This window comes from Sciurus carolinensis, chromosome 16, assembly GCF_902686445.1.
Source record: "Sciurus carolinensis chromosome 16, mSciCar1.2, whole genome shotgun sequence".
Lineage (NCBI taxonomy): Eukaryota > Metazoa > Chordata > Mammalia > Rodentia > Sciuridae > Sciurus > Sciurus carolinensis.
The window spans coordinates 36,284,035-36,301,686 of record NC_062228.1 but is presented as its reverse complement, the minus strand read 5'-3'; the positions used below and the strand labels follow the sequence as shown (position 1 = coordinate 36,301,686).

Here is a 17,652-nt window from a genome sequence, read left to right as displayed (position 1 = left end):
TTTCCTTATAAATATTTTTTATTTCTCTAAAGTCACTTGGGTATTCTCTCTCTCTTTTTTTTTTTCTTGATCTTATAACTAAAGATTTGCTAATCTATTGATCTTTACAAAGAACCAACTTTTGTTTCATTGATTTTCTCTCTTATTTTTGTTTCATTTATTTATACTATAATTTTTATTATTCCCTCACACTGCTTGCTTTGAATTTAACCTGATTTTTTTCCGAGTTTCTTAAAGTGGTAGATTAGATTATCGATTTGAGATCCTTCTTCCTTTGGTTGGCTTTTTTGTTTTGTTTTGTTTTTTAAATAGACAGTCTGGCAATGTTGCCCAGGTTAGCCTTGGACTCCTGTGTTCAAGTAATTCTCCTGGCTCAGCCTTCCAAGTAGCTGAGACTACAGGTGGTTGCCACCATACCCAGCTATTTCTTTCTCTTTAATACAGGTATTTACAACTATATAAATGTATATATACATTTATATATATGGCTTAAATGTATCCCGTAAGTTTTGGTATGCTGGGTTTTTTTTATTTTCACTCATCTCCAAGTGTTTTCTAGAATGTACATCCAAAATATTAACATTTCAATAGGTTATCAATACAAAAATACCAAAGAAATATTTTCCTTTCTTTTTTTTTACATTAAGTCCTTGGAATTCAGTATTTTAAACTTTAGAATACAACTCAGTTCAGACTCTAGGTTTTCATCAGAGCTGTTTTATTTGTAAATATTTAGATTCCATGAAATTTATAGACAAAGTATAAACCCAAGTTGTTACAGATATACTACTAAAAGTTGTCCATTAACTGAATCAAGTATCAGTTTTTAAATTAAAACTAATAAAATTTAAAACCCAATTCCTCAGTTAAAACTAGTCACATTTCAAGTGCTTGGTGGCTACTATATTGGACAATACAGCTCAGAAGCTCGTCCTCCATTTTTAATCCACACAATACTCCTAGGAGATCGGTATTATTATCCCCTACCTTGCGACTAGTGAAAGTTCCTTGCTCAAGAAACTTTCCCAAGTTTCACAACCAGGTAGGGACGAACCAACACATCTAGTCTTGTCGCTGGGAAGTGGGCCTTGGTAATTGACTCTCTACAATTGGGGTCACAGAAATTGCCCCAAAGACTGGTTGGTCTTTAAGCCAGAACCACAGAAAACTCATATTCCTGAGTTTCCCTAATTTTTCACCCCACAAAGAAAGATGGACCCAGAAGCCTTGGAATTGGCACTAGTGAACAGAAGACGACTGAGGCCAATTCCCAACCCTCTCTAACCTTACAGTTGGATGCCCATCAGGAAAAATGGTCAGGAATTCCTTCCCTTTTTCTTTTTTTTTTCCGGTACTGGGGATCGAACTCAGGGCCTTATGCTTATGAGGCAAGCACTCTACCAGCTGAGCTATCTCCCCAGCCCCAAATTCTTTCCCTTCTTGAAATGAGTTGTAGAAAGCACCCTCATATTTGTCCAATGGAATAGAAAATCACAGAAATTTATCTAACTTACTACCATCCAGGAACTATGCCTGGGGCTTCATGTACATGTCAAACTGAAAACATTCCTCAGGGAACAAAAGAAAGCATAATACATTTATTCAGTGGACTATCACATGACCCTTAAAAAGAATGGGGAAAGATGTCTACTCTGTATTGTTAAATTTTAAAAAGCAAGCCTAAACCCGGCATGGTGGTGCATGTGTGTAATCCCAGTGCCTCGGGAGCCTAAGGCATGAAGATTGTAGGCTCAAGGTCAGCCTTAGCAACTTAGTGAGACCCTGTCTCAAAATTTCAAAATAAAAAAAAAAAAAATTAAAAGGACTGGAGATATAGCTCAGTGATAGTGAGGTAGAGTATCCCTGGGTTCAATCCCCAGTACTGCCCCTGCAAGAAAAGGCAAGCTTAAAAACAAGACACATCATATGATTCCTTTTGCGTATGTCTCCAGGTTTGTATATCATGCCATGTTGCTCATAGAGATCGCTCAGCTTGGAGTGGGAAGAACTTCTGTACTATTTGATCTACATTTATATTTATATTATATACTTTATATATATATATTTGTTATTTCAAGACTATGTTCCCTTCTGAACTTTTAAAAAATTAATCTTAAAGATATTTTTAAAGAAAAAAATTATTGTCTCATTTAATCTTCAAATAATGCTTAAAAAGATAGAATTACCTACAAGTTACAGATGGAAAAACTGAGGCTCAGGGAGTTGACACGACTAGTCTGCCCTAGGCTCCAGAACTAGAAAATAGAGGAGCCAGATAAGAAAACCAAGATTATCTACTAACAGAGCTCTCAGTGATGGGATGGGAGTACACCAGAGGTTCAAGAACTGGGTGCCCACCTACCACATCCCCAGAACTTACCTTGAGGTCTAGGTGCAGAATGTAGTGCTGGTGGAGGTAATGCACACCCTCGCAGATCTGCTTGGTGAACAGGACCACATCCAGTTCAGTCAGGTGGTACTTCTCATCTGTGATCCGGTCAAAGAGTTCACCCCCATCCACACTAGCAGAGGAAAGGGAGAGGGAGGCATCTGCATGAGCAAAGCTCTCAGAGGACTTGCCCACTGTTTTTGCCAAGGACCCAAAGAGGATGGCCAAGGAGAGCTCCAAGTTGGCTGCCCCTCATGGTCACAGGGCTGCTGCCACTGCCATCTGGGTTTGCTGGGGTATCTGTACTCTGGCCCATTCCTAGCAAAAGTATGGGATGGTCTTCCAGATTGACAATGCTGGCTCTGGATAATCTAAATCAGGGCTACAAATTCATCTATTTAGTGGGGGGCCAACTAGCACCTAAGTGGCAAGAAGCCTCAATGGGCAAATTAGACCATATGTGGACAAAACACACAATCCTTAGTCTTTTATTTTTCTTTTGATAGAGACATGATATGACAAATGTTTTGCTCTCCTCAGTCCTGCCGTAAGAAAAACACCACCATGAGCACCATTCTAAATGGCTTCTGAAGCCATGACTTTAATGCCCAGGGTAGTGGGAAATGGAAGGCATTGTGGCAAATGAAGGATTGGTTGTCCTGTCCATAAACAGCAGTCACTGAGAGCTCTAGCACACCATTTCCAGCCAGGAATGCAGACCAAGTATTACTAGGTCCTTTTCATTTTCAAGAAAAGCAAGATACCTTGATTTTCCAATTTCTATTACCTAAATTTCCCAATTTCCAACTATAAACAACTCATTCAAAATCATCAAAAAATCTTTAGGCTAAACTGACATAATATCTGCAAGTCAAATCAAGCTCACTAGCCACTTGTTTTTAACAAAATGGCTTGGTCCTCCATGCTCCACACTGGGGTTCCATTAGCCAAGGCAGAAAAAAAGGGAATTGAATGGTCATCTGTGTCCCAGTGAGGGGAGGGGAGACAGAGTTTTGCCTAGAATGAATAAAGGCTCTAAATTCCAACCTTGCACCCTGACCCGAGAAGCCACTGCCCCACCTCCAAGACACTCACTACTCCATGACCAGAGTAAAGCTGTTCTTGCTCTCGAAGGCATCATAGAGCTGGATTAGGTTCACATGGCTGAGCTGGTTCATGATGTTGATCTCATTCTTCACATCCTCCTTGTAGAACCAGAGGAGAAAGAATTTTCAAGCAAATAGGTCAGGAAGAGGAGAGTGCTATACCTCCAAGACAGACAGATATACACATATCCCTCATCCTTTTTGAAAAATATCCTGCTGTCACACCAGGTCTCCTTAACTCACCACCCAAACCAGGACCTTGCAACAGGAAGGACCTTCATTTGATTCACCCATTTAAAAAGATAGTAAACCCAAAGCCTAAGAATGAATGAGCCATGTTGCCAGGGATCCCACAGGCATCTTGGCAGAAGCCATGCCATGCCAGGACACCCACATGTAGGCAGGTGTGGCTGGACTGAGGAGTGTGAGGTGACCTGCTGAGTGGAGTGTAGGAGTCACGGGAGAGGCAGGAAAGGCAGCAGCTTCCCTGCTCAGCATGGAGGGGCAGTGTGGGTGCAGGGTGCTGTTAAGGAAGTGAGGGAGGCCTGAGTTTGGCTAGAAGGATCTGGCTGGCTCAGGGCAGATGTCTCACCCGGTCTTTAGCACTCTTCACTTTGATGATCTTGGCAGCCAGCGGAAGACCTGTGGACTTCTCTGTGCACTTGTGAACCTGGCCAAACCGGCCCCTACAGACACATGAACACAGCAGGCTGAGAGCACAAGAAGCTCACGCCACACGTGGTAGGCCACCTGTCCCCTGAGCTTCCTGGTCCTACTCTCTCCTCCACACACACACACCATATGGACTATCCTAGTCATTGCTCCCATACAACACGGGTTACCCTGAAAACTAGAAAATAACTTTATTATCCCTACCCTGTGGTCTACCCTAAACCCTAAGGGAAAACCTCCTTGCTCTACTCCTCTGTACTGCACCCCAGGGAATATGCCTGTCGCCCCACTCCACTTCACAGGAGCTGTCCTGCACCATAGAGGCATCCTCACTGCACCTATGTTGGATCTCCTTCCACCTCCAGGATGCGCTTCCCATATCATATCATGTGGGTCCCCCTGCACTTCCCCTCATCCATACCAGGTGGGCATCCTGCACTCTAGGGACAGTCTCTGCACCCCACTCTCATGATGTAAAGGATATCCCATTCCTGGCTTTGGTTCAATTAACCAGTTCCTGAGAATCATCTAGCAGTGTCCCAGCTGATTCTCCAAGTGGCTCCGCCCTACTCTTCCTCCTCCCACCCCTTATCAAGACATACAGCCCACCTACCCTCCCAAGACTTCATGCTGGCACACCGTGTAACCTGCTGAGATCGATGTCTCCTTGACACTCACCACCCGGTGTTCAAAAGGGGCTGGTGGGGCTGGGCTGTCATCTGTTTAGGAAACAAGAGACCTGTGAGCTTCCTGTGTGCAGCCACCCATCCCATATTCACTCAATTACATCTGATTGAACAGGGGATGAGCCCTTTGCCTTTCCTATAACCCAGGTATTTGAAAGTGCCTTCTCAAGAATCATCTCACTGGAGCCACACATTTGGCAGAGGAGGAAGCTGAGTCTGAGAAAGGTGAGGGGACTGGTCCAAGGTCACACAGGAAGCCAGTGACTGGATGCAAACCCGTCTCCTGGCCATTAGAACAGCGCTGTTTATTAGGTCAAGACATTTTGGCAGCCTGCTCATGAGGTCTAGAAGAGGAATCCTGGGTGAGTTAGTGCAAGCCTGCGGAACACAGTGAACAGGGTGAGCAAGCACGGTTTAATGAGGAGGCTATTTTTAAAGGCAAAGGAGGGCTACAGAGATTAGCAAAGGTGGTGTGAGAGGGAGGCAGTTGGAGAAATAAACACCCCACCCTTTCGCTTCTCTCACCCTCAGTTGATTCTAACCAAAGGTCAGACAGCCTGCAATGGAGCCCATAGGAGGCAGCTCCCAGGGCACAGGATGGGAATCAGGAGGGACAGTGGATCTGGAGGGCACATAGAGAACAGCCTGCACTTGGAAAGGTCAAAACTATTAGCTTAGGGTTTTCTTGTCCTTCAAAAGTGATATGAATATCTAGAAATGTTTCATGAAATAATGTGAGGAATAAAACAGAATCCAGAACATGCACCAAACACAATACCATACACCAATTTGTACATGCAGGGCTGAAAATGCTGAGGCAGGAGGTCAGGGGCTTGGGTTGGCATTTGTTCAGAGCTTGTCATAGGAGAACTCTGCTTGCTCTCTGGCTACGGGGAGCACTCACGGTGTTCCACAAACTCTGACCTAGGAAGGTGACCCCAGGGATAGAGGGGTTTAGAGCCTCTGGGTCACAAAAACACAGCATGCCTCCCACTATCCTGGGATGGCAAGCAGGTCAGCAGTCCTAGAACCTCCTCCCTGTCCTGAAGAAAATCTGCTCTCTGGTTGTGAATAGCCAATGGTGGTTATATGTACCAGTTAATGTCTGTGTTTTTTAACAGGAGCCTACCCTTTCTCAATCCAAAGTAATACCAATGGTGAAAGTTCAGGCAACAGGTGGTTTTGAGAAATCTACCAGATGGGCCACCCGGGTCCCCTGCTACCCTAGCTGACCAGAATTCAGTCTTTCTGTCTCTGTGCCTTGGTCTCCAACCCCAGGATGTATAAGTAGGCTGTTCCCAAGTCTTGGACTCCCTGAGACCTGCATTATCCAACCCTGAAAGCTGCAGAAAGCACCCCCAGGAATGTAGCCTCCCAATCCACGCCTGGGCTTGTGTCAAGTCAGGCAGAGCCTCACTCACCCAGAACCAGGCTGCCAGCCCCAGCATCTGGGGGTGTCGTCCTTCCTGCTTCAGCTCCTGGAGTGACCCCAGCTGCGCAGTCATTCCCAGGCTCAGGATGTCCTGCTGCTAAGCTTCTGTCCTGCTGCAGGCCTGAGGTCCCAGCAGGGTCATCTCCCTTGTCCCTTCTGGTGAAGCTCGGCCCTGTGGCAGACTCAGCCACAGGCTCTTGCTTCTCTGCACCTGCTCCCTCATCACTGCTCTTCTTCTGCAGTGGGGGAAACTCTCTGGCTTCCTTGGGGTTTTGTTCTCCTAGCTTAGTTCCAGGAGCTTCAGAGCAGCAGCTGGGTCCAGGCAACTGCTCATTGGGTTGGGCAGCTGTTGGAACCTCTGCAGGGGGAGTGGGTCTGAGGCTGCCCCGACGTGTCACAAGAAGCTCCCCAGGAGTGTCCATCTCTTGCACGTGGATGGAGATCCTGGAGCAGAGAGAAATATGGCCCTGAGATTAAAAACAAAGACTCCAAAATTAGAACAGACCTGGGTTCAAAGGCCTACTGCTGCCACTTACTGACAGTGGCCTTTGACTTCACTTTTCTCATCTGTAAAATTAGGACCTTAGGGTTGTTATAATAGTAAAGGTTAGTTTATGGTTGGAGACTCCAATGCCTGCCCCCTTGGAGACCTGACCACCACCACCCAGATAGGACATCAGGAGAGAGGCTGGCTTAAGTAACAGCACCATCAGCTCCGATTCACGGGATGAGCATTCAGGGAAGGTTTGGGACAACCTATGATGAACAGGGGTGGGAACCACATGCCCCTGAGGGCCCTGAAAACCTGCTTTGGTTCCAGGAAGACTGTAGCCTGCAGGTGGGAGACCGGGTGCTTCCCACTTTCTCTAAAGAGAAGGAAGAACCAAGTCAAATAGCACACTGGAAGCCCCAGGTCAGATGTATTTGATTAAAATAAGCCAATTGCTCGTGAAAGATTGAACTTTCTGTTTCTCTTCAACAAGTTGCAGACCCGGCAATACTGGACCTGTGTGCCTGTGAAGCTGAAGAGCAACTCTCTGCTTCCCTGCTGCCTCTGGCAGTGCCTCTGAGCCCACTTAATTCGTTTTCACTACCCAGGTATGGTAGGTATTGGGCTTGTGGCCCCAGATGAAGGTTGAGAAGCCCTCTGAACCCTGATGTTCAGAGGCAGGGACCTTGACACCAGCAGCCATACCTCTCAGGGGTTCAGACCCTCTCAGAGCTAGCTGCTCCTGACTCTGGCTGCCCCACGGGGGCTTCTTCTTGATGGATCACCATCCCACTACCATGAGATCTATGTGTGTCAGAGATGAGAGGGGACAGTGTTTGGCATGGGCTAAGTAAGTCCTGGGCAGGAAGCCAGGTAGCCTTGATTCTGGCCTCAGCTCTGCTGGACAACTACGGACAAGTCTATCCTCAGTTCCCTCTTCTGTTAAACAGAAATGGCAATACCTTACAGATGTGCTGAGAGGGTTGACTAAGCAATGAGAACACTCAAAAAGTGAGGCCTAAAGATGTAATCACTGTGGAAAACTGAGAAGGATCTTTTAAAAATTAGAAGTAGGCCCAGTAGCTCGGGAGGCTGAGGTAGGAGGATTGCAAGTTCAAAGCCAGTCTCAGCAACTTAGCAAGGCCCTGTCTCAAAATAAAAAATAAAAAGGGCTGGGGATGTGGCTCAGTGGTTAAGAGCTCCTGGCTTCTAGCCCTGGTACAAAAAAAGAAAAAAAAAAATTAAAAGTAGAATTACTACATGTTCCAGCAGTTCCACTTTGGGGTATATATCCAAAAGAATTGAAAGCCATGTTTACAGCAATTTTTTTAACAACAGTCAAGAAGTAGAACAATGGACTGGGGATATAGCTCAGTTGGCACAGTGCTTTCTTCACATGCACAAGGCCCTGGGTTCAACCCCCAGCACCACAAAAGGAAGAAGAAGAAGAAAGAAGAAAGAAGAAAGAAGAAGGAGGAGGAGGAGGATGCCCCACGGAGATGGCAAATACAGGGCTGGAAATGGGTTGGGGAGGGGTTGGGAGTCAGCAGGTTCTATATCCTCCCATACTGACTGCTGAGCAGGTCAGAGGCCATGTTCTAGAAGTCAGGTCAGCTGCCACAACTCCAGCACCCCTACCATAATCTTCTTGAAAGCCCCTGGATTGACAGCCTGTCTTTCCTCTTTTCACCACACTATTTAGGACCGAATTAAATACTGGCCAGAAGAAGTGGGATGGAGCAGTGGTTAGGGGCACAGATTCTGGAATCTAGTAACCTGGATTCAGATCCCAACTCTGAATCCCTAGCTGGGTGACCCTGGACACTCTGAACCTATGCTCCCTTATTAATGAAATGGGACAACAACCACAGTCCCCTAAAGTGATTTGATGCCTGTGGAATGCTAAGCACTGCACTCCATGAAACCTACTTTTTTGCTTTTCTTCATCTAAGAAGTAGTGATTCCTTGTTCCCCACTAGAGCCACCCAGACCCTTTTTATCATGTTAAAAAATAAAACAGAAGAACAAAAGTTCCATGCCCTGGTATTGGTACCAAAACAGACACGAAGACCAGTGGTACAAAATAGAAGACACAGAGACAAACCCACATAAATACAGTTTTCTCATACTAGACAAAGGGGCCATAAACATACATTGGAGGAAAGGGCCTCTTCAACACATGGTGCTAGGAAAATCGGAAATCTATATGCAGCAAAATGAAATTAAACACCTACCTCTCATCCTGCACAAAACTCAACTCAAAGTGGATCAAGAACCTCGTCATTAAACCAGAGACCCTGCAACTGCTAGAAGAAAATGTAGGCCCAACTCTCCATGTTGGCTGAGGATCTGACTTCCTCAACAAGACTCCTTAAGTGCAAGATGTAAAATCAAGAATCAATAAATGGATGGTATAAAATTAAAAAGCTTCTTCACAGCAAAGGAAACAATTAAGAACATGAAGAGAGAGCCTACAAAATGGGAGAAAATCTTTTCCACCTGCACCTCAGAGCATTAATCTCCAGGATATATAAAGAACTCAAAAAAAAAACACCAAAGAAACAAATAACCCAGTTAATAGAGGGGCAAAGGAACTGAACAGGCACTTCACAGAAAAAGAAATATGATTAGTTAACAAATATATGAAAAAAAAATTAAACATCTCTAAAAATCAGAAAAATGCAAATTTAAACTACACTGAGATTTCATCTCACTCCAGTCAGAATGGCAATTATCAAGAATACAAGTAACAAATATTGGCGAGGATGGGGGGGTACACTCATACAGTGCTGGTGGGACTGCAAATTGGTGTAACCACTCTGGAAAGCAGTATGGAGAGTCCTCAGAAAACTTCAATTGGAACCACCATTTGACCCAGTTATCCCATTCCTCGGTATACACCAAAGGACTTAAAATCAGCATACGACAGTGACACAGTCAATTCAATATTTATGGCAGTTCAACTCACAATAGCTGAGCTATGGAACCAACTTAGGTGCCCTTCAGCAGATGAATGGATAAAGAAACTGTGGTACATATACATAATGGAATATTACTCAGCCATAAAAAAGAATGAAATTATGGCATTTGCCAGTAAATGGATGGACTGGAGAATATTATGCTAAGTGAAATAAGACAAATCCCAAGAAGCAAAGGCCAAATCTGATATGTGGATGCCAACACACAATAAGGGGAAAGGGAAGAACAGAAGTTCATTGGATTAGACAAAGGGAAATGAAGGGAAGGGAGAGGGATAGGAATAGGAAAGACAGTTCAATGAATCAGACATAAATTCCCTGTGTTCATATATGAATACACAACTAGTGTAACTCCACATCCTGTACAACTACAAGAATGGGATCCTAATTAGAATAAGTTATACTCCATGAATATGTCAAAAAACACTCTACTGTTAATGTGGCTAGAAAGAACAAATTTTTAAAAAAACCATGCCTGAGACTCCTTCCAGAATAATTGACTCAGAATAATTTAAAAATACCAATACTTTCTGGGCATTGGTATTTTTAAATCGCCAAGTAACTATAGGGGGCAGCAGGTGACAACCAGTGCTCTAATCTCCCAAATAGGGTCTTCCCCTGGGGAAGCTGGCCTAGCTCTAGGCATACAGTGGTCACTCAGCATGTGTCACTGGACAATTGCCATGCTGCCACTAAGGGACTGTAGTTAATTCCACCCACTGCCCAGCACAGAAGAGCAACCCTTACCTTAGAGGAGACCCTCCACCACTGTGAGCTGCCCTGGACGGCGCTGGTGCTCTTGGGGGCTCAGGACTGGGCCCTGAAGCCAGCCACACGTCCTCTTCTGAGGACTGAGGATCAAGCCTGCTGGATGATACTCCTTGTCCTGCACCTGGTGCCACGTCCTGGTTGGTGGGGGCCTCGATGACCCTGTCAGATGCTGCAGACAATTCCAGGTCAGTCCCAGGGTTCTCACTGGATGTCTCGGAATCTTTGGCTTTGACCTCTGTGGGCAGCGGCAGGTAGCCAAGAGGTACCTGTCCTGGGCCAGGAACCCCATCTCCCTGTCCAGGTGAGGCCGCTGCCTGAGAGAGGAGGTCGGCTCCCATCCGTGAGGTGCTGAAGGAGGGCAGCCTCTCCACTGTCCCCTCTGGCACGTCAGCCTTCTGGCTCTCTACAGGAAAACAGGCAGGGTAAAGATACAGTCCCATTTGGGGAAGTCTGTCACAAAGACACTGCAAAGTATACACACCAGGCCATTCAGCGAACCATGTTTTGTGTTTTTGTTTTTGTGGGGGGTACCAGGGGATTGAACTCAGGGGCACTCAATCACTGAGCCACATCCCCAGGGTCTCACTGAGTTGCTTAGCACCTCACTGTTGCTGAGGCTGGCTTTGAACTCACCATCCTCCTGCCTCAGCCTCCCAAGCCACTGTGCCCAGCTCCCAGTGTACTGTGTTTATAATAGCCAAAGCCTGGAGATGAATGGCCATCAGGAGGTTGTGTGAGCCACGGAACATCCACACAATGGAGTGTTGCACAGACAGGACAAAAAAAAAGAAGGAGAGAGAGAAATTAACATCTCTATCCACAGCTAGGGAGTAATCTCAGGATGTACTAGAAGTGAAAAGAAGCAAAGTGGAGAACAGTGGGTATGGAAGCCTCTTTACCTAAGGGAGGATGTGTTTGTATGTGTGTAGGGAGGGGGTGTGCACTTGCAATGTGGTCTAAATTGAAAGGAGTTCAAAGGAAAGATAAAATGTTTTTAAATGATTATGTATAGGGGGAGAAAACAGTGTAAGAACAAGAGGAGAAACTTCTCTCAATATACTTTGTTTTGTTGATTTGACCTTGAAACCATGTAAATAGTATGGAAATTTTTTAAAGAAAATTAAAATATAAAAAATGAAATTTAAAAAACCTGATTATTAAGTTGGTGTACATTACACAGAAAGGAGTTATTTCAAAGTATTTCATTTTTATGTTGCTTATTTTGCCCAGGTTGACCCCAAACTTCTGGGCATAAGCTATCCTCTGACTCAGCCATCCAAGTAGCTGGGACTACAGACAAGTGTCACCACACCCAGCTCCAAGTCAAAACACTGCAATTGAGCTGGGGATGGTGGTGCACGCCTACAATCCCAGAGTCTTGGGAGGCTGAGACAGGAGGATCACAAGTTTGAGACCCTAAGAAACTTAGCGAAACCTGTCTCAAAATAAAATGATAAAAAATGGCCTGGCGGGGCTGGGGCTATGGCTCAGTGGTAGAGCGCTTGCCTAGCATGTGTGAGGCACTGGATTCAATCCTCAGCACCACATAAAAATAAATAAATAAAATAAAGACATTATGTCCATTTGCAACTAAAAACATTTGTTTTTAAAAAATGACCTGGAGATGTGGGGATGTAGATCAGTGGTTGAACACCCCTGGATTCAATCCCTGGTACCAAAAAAAAAAAAAAAACCACCATTGCAATTGACTATGATATAGATAAAAGACAAAGAACTGTGAATAAGAAAAAAGTGGCTTCAACAGTTTCTCGGTAATCACACTGTGGGTGGGATTGTCAATATTTTTATTATGAACTCACTGTGTGTGCAATGTGGGAGAAAGCAAATGGGCCCACTTACCTTCCGAAGGCCCCCTGATGTCGGCTTGCACACCTCTGGTGCTCAGTGCATGCTTTGGTTTTGCTCCCTTCTCTTCTACTTGCTCTTTGTTCTAAAATAAGGATCATAAAAACCATCATCATTCTCATCAACATCATCATTCAGGCCATAGATATTTATTGCCCACCTACCATGTGCTTAAGGTAAAGCACATGGTGTTCAGGTTATTTGGCATACTCTCACAGTAACCTTAGAAGGTAGATACTGCTTATCATCATTTTAGAGATCAAGACACTGAAGCCTTCCCAAGGTCATGAAATTTAAAAGAGGAGAAGCTTAGTTTCAAACTGAGAACCGAAGTCCTCTTTAAGATGTCACGGTATTACTGGTGAGGAGTGGGTCCAGACCCTGGCCGAGGGTTTTAAATAGACTGGACCTCAAAGGACTTAGACCAGGGATAGAAATAAGCTTAAAACACCAATTCAGATTAATTGTTCCTGGCTAGTAGAGTGTTGGTTTAGGTTGGGTTCGGAAGTCAAACCCATTCTTAGTGAGGAAGGAGCATAGTGATGAATTTGCCTGGGGGACAGGGGGGTAAGTCCCATGGTCACCCCTCTCCAGAAGCAGGAGAACAGACTCTCAAGGTAGCCTTGCTGGTTTTGAACCCCGTCTTCACCACTTGGCCATGCTCTTTAACTTCTCTGCATCTCACTTTTCTTATCTGTAAAATGGGGATATTATCTGCCTCACAAAATCAAAGGGAGGATTAGGGAACTAATTTGTGGAATGTTGGAGAAGTGTGCCCAGCACATAGCAGTGCTCAGCAGTTCTAGTGATTCTGTCCTGTCTGAGCCAAAGAGCCATCAGTGTCAAACGAGCCCACTGCATAAGGATGGTTGGTGCTGGTCCAGAGGCGCTCCCAGCAGCTTTTGCTTAAATCTGAAGTCTGCTCAAGACCAGTGCATGGGGTCCCGTGCTTTTAGTCCTGAAACAGCCTGCAGTCCAGTCCAGTTGTGAGCTCTCAAGCCAATATTTCTACATGCTCTGAAAGGTTTACCTGGGGCACCCAGGGAATTAGAGTCATTGATTGGAAAAGTCCCTAATACGACTTGTCACAGCCTGAGTTATGCCGTGAGGCACAAGACACTCTAGTAAAAGGTCTTTCTCCTGCCTTGGAGGTTCTTAACTGGAAACCCAGAGGTCAAAAATAGTTCCAGATACATTTGGCTTGTGCAACATTCACATTTTTTAATTTAAGCCAAGTACAGTGGTACCTGCCTATAATCCCAGCAACTCGGGAAACTGAGGCAGGAGAATCAAAAGTTCAAGGCCAGCCTCAGCAACTTAAAGAGGCCCTCGCCAATTTAGCAAGACCCTTTCTCAAAATAAAGAGGGCTGGGGATGTGATTCAGTGGTTAAATATACCTGGGTTCAATTCCTGGTACAAAACATTTTAATTTGTTCCTAACATTTAATCTAATTAAAATTATATAGGATTCCTTTAGAGCTAATAGAATTGTTTCACATACATACACACTGTTTTATTTTATTTATTTATTTTCCCCCCAGTGCTAGATTTGAACCCAGGACCTTGTTCATGCTAGGCAAGCTCTCTACCACTGAGCTACAATCCTGATCCAACTGTTCTATATTTTGATTGTGGTGGAGGTTACCTGGGTAGATACATTTGTTGAACTGTACATTTAAATTGTGCATAGTTTGTGTGTGTTTTTAGTTTATTATACTCTAAAAAAATAATTAGTACTTAATTATTATGCCTTAATAAAAAAATTCTAGGTTCTCAACTTCTTTTGAAAAAAATCTGAAGATCTAGGCCCAAATGGCAAAAACTGGCAGGGGCAGTTCCCTCTAACTGGGATGCTATAGTCTTTAACTCTTCCAAATGTCTCCCTGCCCCTAGGCTAAGGGTTGGTTCCACTGTTTTCCCTACACTGTGCCCACTTCTCTCAATTACCTGTTCACTCCTTCAACTTCAGGACACCAACTTTTGTCCTTTTAATGGTAAGGGCATAAAACATGGAGAACGCATAGCCCAGCACCTGGCATGTGGTAAGCACTTGATAAAAAAAAATGCTAAGCTGCTATTATGATTATCACCAACGTCATCAATGTGGCCCAGACCCTGTGCTCAGCAGATAAATAGCTCTCCCTTATCCCTTTTCTGCAGACTCTGTCCTGACACCCCTGTAGCTGTGGAAACTGGAGGCATTATCACAGATCTCCTCTTGTTTCACCCCTCCAATAGAAAGGGACTTGTACACACTGTCCTTTGGCAGACCTTGTTGGGCTCAAATCGTCCTCTCTCTCCCTCTGTCTCCAGTGTAGGCAAGCATGTGCGCGTGCGCACACACACACACACACACACACACACACACACACTGAAACATAACTGGTTTCTGTCTTTAGAACTCAACCTTGTGGTTCCTGCCTTGTCTATAGAAGCAGAAAAAGTAGAAGAGACCTCAGGTACCATTCTAGAGGACAGATGCATCTGAACAACTTGACCATGATTCAGGCCTACTCCTGGTTGAGCCTGCAGCTGTCTTCCCTGAGAGTGCACCTGGCTTCTAGTAATAATCTAATTCATTGTTACAATCAACTGAAGTGCTACCATGGAGAACCTTTACAAAGTCCTGACATAATTTTAAAATAATTTTAAAATTTAACAGCCAGTGCCAGGATTTAATTCAATTCCACAATTACTATGCTCTTAGTCTCTTAGGAAATATAAAGAAAGTCTTCAGAAAGTCTCCATAATGCACAATTTTCAGCACTGACAATGTGTTAAGTAGCTGTGTTTGTGTCTCTGTTCACTGTATGAATACCAGCAACACCAGCCCTGGGAAGTAGAAGCTGATCAGCAGCTGACATTCTGAATGAGAGTAACTATCTACAAATGTTTGTAGATAGTTACTGATATGTGTATTAAATACTAGAATCAAAGAGAGATCAATCAAGTGCCAGTGAAGCAATAAAGACAAATGTTGCGAGAAATTAGAAAAAAATTCTATGACATCCCCCATCCAGAAATGCCTAAATATTTGCAACATGTATGATAGCTGATTTCATTAATATATAAAGAGCTCTTATAAATCAATATGAAAAAGTCAGAAAACTAAAATAGAAAAGAAGGAAAAGGATATGAACAGGCATTTCACTGAAAATACAAAAGTTTTTAAACATAAGAACAACGTTCACTCTTTTAGTAAAAGAAATATAGACTAAAACTATAATATACATAATTCTGTCTACTTTTGGTTGTTTGAAATTTTCCTTAATAAAAAGTTTAAAATCATTTTATGAATTCAAAAGAAGAGTTAGCCTTAAGAGATATATAACAAATTACTTTTCTTGAATATGAGTCAAATAAATGATAAAACATTTTAAATTGTAACATAATCAGGGGTATTTGAATCCTGACTTTGGTAATATTAGAAGTTACTCACTTTTTAGGTAACTAATAGTATTGTGATTATGTTTTTAAAACAGTCTTTATATTTTAGATATAAATGCTGAAACATTTATGAAAGACATCATTCAGTGTCTCATTTGCTTCAGAAGTAATCTGGAAAGATAAAATGTGTGGGGAATCCATGAACTAATTAACACTGACTTCCTATTGATGGCTGAAGCCAGAAGATGAACTCATAGGTCATAACATAGTCGGTCTTCTATATCCATGGCTTCTACATCTGAACCTCTCAGATTGAAAACATTCAGGAAAAAATTTGCAACGGTACTGAACATGTACAGATATTTTTTCTTGTCATTATTCTTAAACAAGATAGTATAACAACTATTTAAATAGCACTTACATTGTATTAGGTATTACAAGTAATCTAGAGATAATTTAAAGAATACAAGAGGATATATATAGATTATATGCAAATATTATAACATTTCATAAAGAGACTTGAGCATCTGCAGATTTTGGTTTCCAACGGATTCCTGGAACCAATCCCCCATGGATACTAAGAGATGACAGTAATCTCTATTTTTACAAATGTCTAAAGTTTTTCACACTAAAATATTCAAAAACATGTGCACAGTAAGATCTCATTTTTCATTCGTCAGACAGAAAAAGAATCAAAAATTGGGTAATATGCTTTGTTAACCAATGTAGCAGCAACAAGCATTCCCATATGTTATGGATAGAAGACTAAACTGGAATAAATTCTTTAAAGATCAGTTTGACCTTATTGATACAAATTTACCCTTTGGTTTAGCATTTTTACTGCTAGCAGTATAATACCGATAAACTCACACTGTTCAAAGACATACATCTATGGATATTCACTACATCATTATTTATCATAGTTAAAAAATAACAATATAAAGAAACAAGGACACAGGACCAGTTAACAAATTAAGATATATCCCCCCCAAAAGAGAGTACTCTGCAACTTTAAAAAATAAGCACAAGGAAATTTTCTAGATACAAAACAATGCCCCCAATACATTAAGATTAAATGTGAACATTATATTTAATCAAATACATTAGATTTAACATATTTAATGCATCAAGGCCAGAACAACATGACTAACATTTGGGCGAAAACGATACAAAAAATTGAAGGTGAAGTTTATACCAACTTACTCATAGGCAGAGCCCATATCTAAAAGGATTCAGAAGAAATTAGTACTTATGATTGCTTACAGAGGTGAGGGGAACTGTTCTGGGAACTGGAGGATTGAATGGGAGGGAAATATGCACTCTTCATACTATATAAGCTATTTTTCCTTCTGTTTTGTTTGTTTGCATTGCTTTTAAGGGGCTGGGAGTTGGCGGGGATTGAACCCAGGGACTTGAATATCATGTTTTGGTTTGGTTTGGTTTGGTTTGGTTTTGGTATGTTTTCATCATGTGCATAGTAACTTTCTTTTTGAAGCTATTAATTAGATTTATTTTATCAGATTAACTGATTTTTTTTCTAAAGCCAAGGTTGGTTATCAGTGGCAAGGGCCACTGCAGCGGTCTGATCTTCCCTGCAGGCCAGGTTCTCAGGGGATGCCCAGGGCAAACAGCAGGGAGCTGGAGGGTGGGCAAGCTCTGGGAGGAGCTGCAGGTTACAGAGGGGAAGGGATCCACAGGGTGAGCCTGGCCTGGCTGGGCTGCAAAGGAAAGCACCTTTCTATCCTCCTGTGTTAGCCTCAGTAGCCAACAGAGTCAAGCACAAACCCCTTTAGACCCCAACTCATCCCCTGGCTCCAGGCTGTCTGAGTGCTACCAAGTGGCTGAGCCTCATGTTCCCAAATAGGGTGTCCCCT

The 17,652-nt window shown here is 43.2% G+C and overlaps 1 protein-coding gene across 5 annotated transcripts in view; it reads right to left on the bottom strand.

Annotated features, from left to right (window-relative positions):
• The window catches only part of Mylk3 (myosin light chain kinase 3), a 43,317-nt gene that overhangs the window by 14,415 nt on the left and 11,250 nt on the right, over positions 1-17,652 (bottom strand). For all 5 annotated transcript variants that reach the window (XM_047528482.1, XM_047528483.1, XM_047528481.1 and 2 more), the window contains exons 2-8: positions 12,385-12,475; positions 10,501-10,927; positions 6,275-6,729; positions 4,781-4,886; positions 4,088-4,181; positions 3,485-3,594; positions 2,381-2,522 (exon numbers count right to left, since the gene is read on the bottom strand). In XM_047528482.1, the coding sequence (XP_047384438.1) occupies positions 2,381-2,522; positions 3,485-3,594; positions 4,088-4,181; positions 4,781-4,886; positions 6,275-6,729; positions 10,501-10,927; positions 12,385-12,475 (1,425 nt within the window). The remainder of the gene's footprint in view (positions 1-2,380; positions 2,523-3,484; positions 3,595-4,087; positions 4,182-4,780; positions 4,887-6,274; positions 6,730-10,500; positions 10,928-12,384; positions 12,476-17,652) is intronic.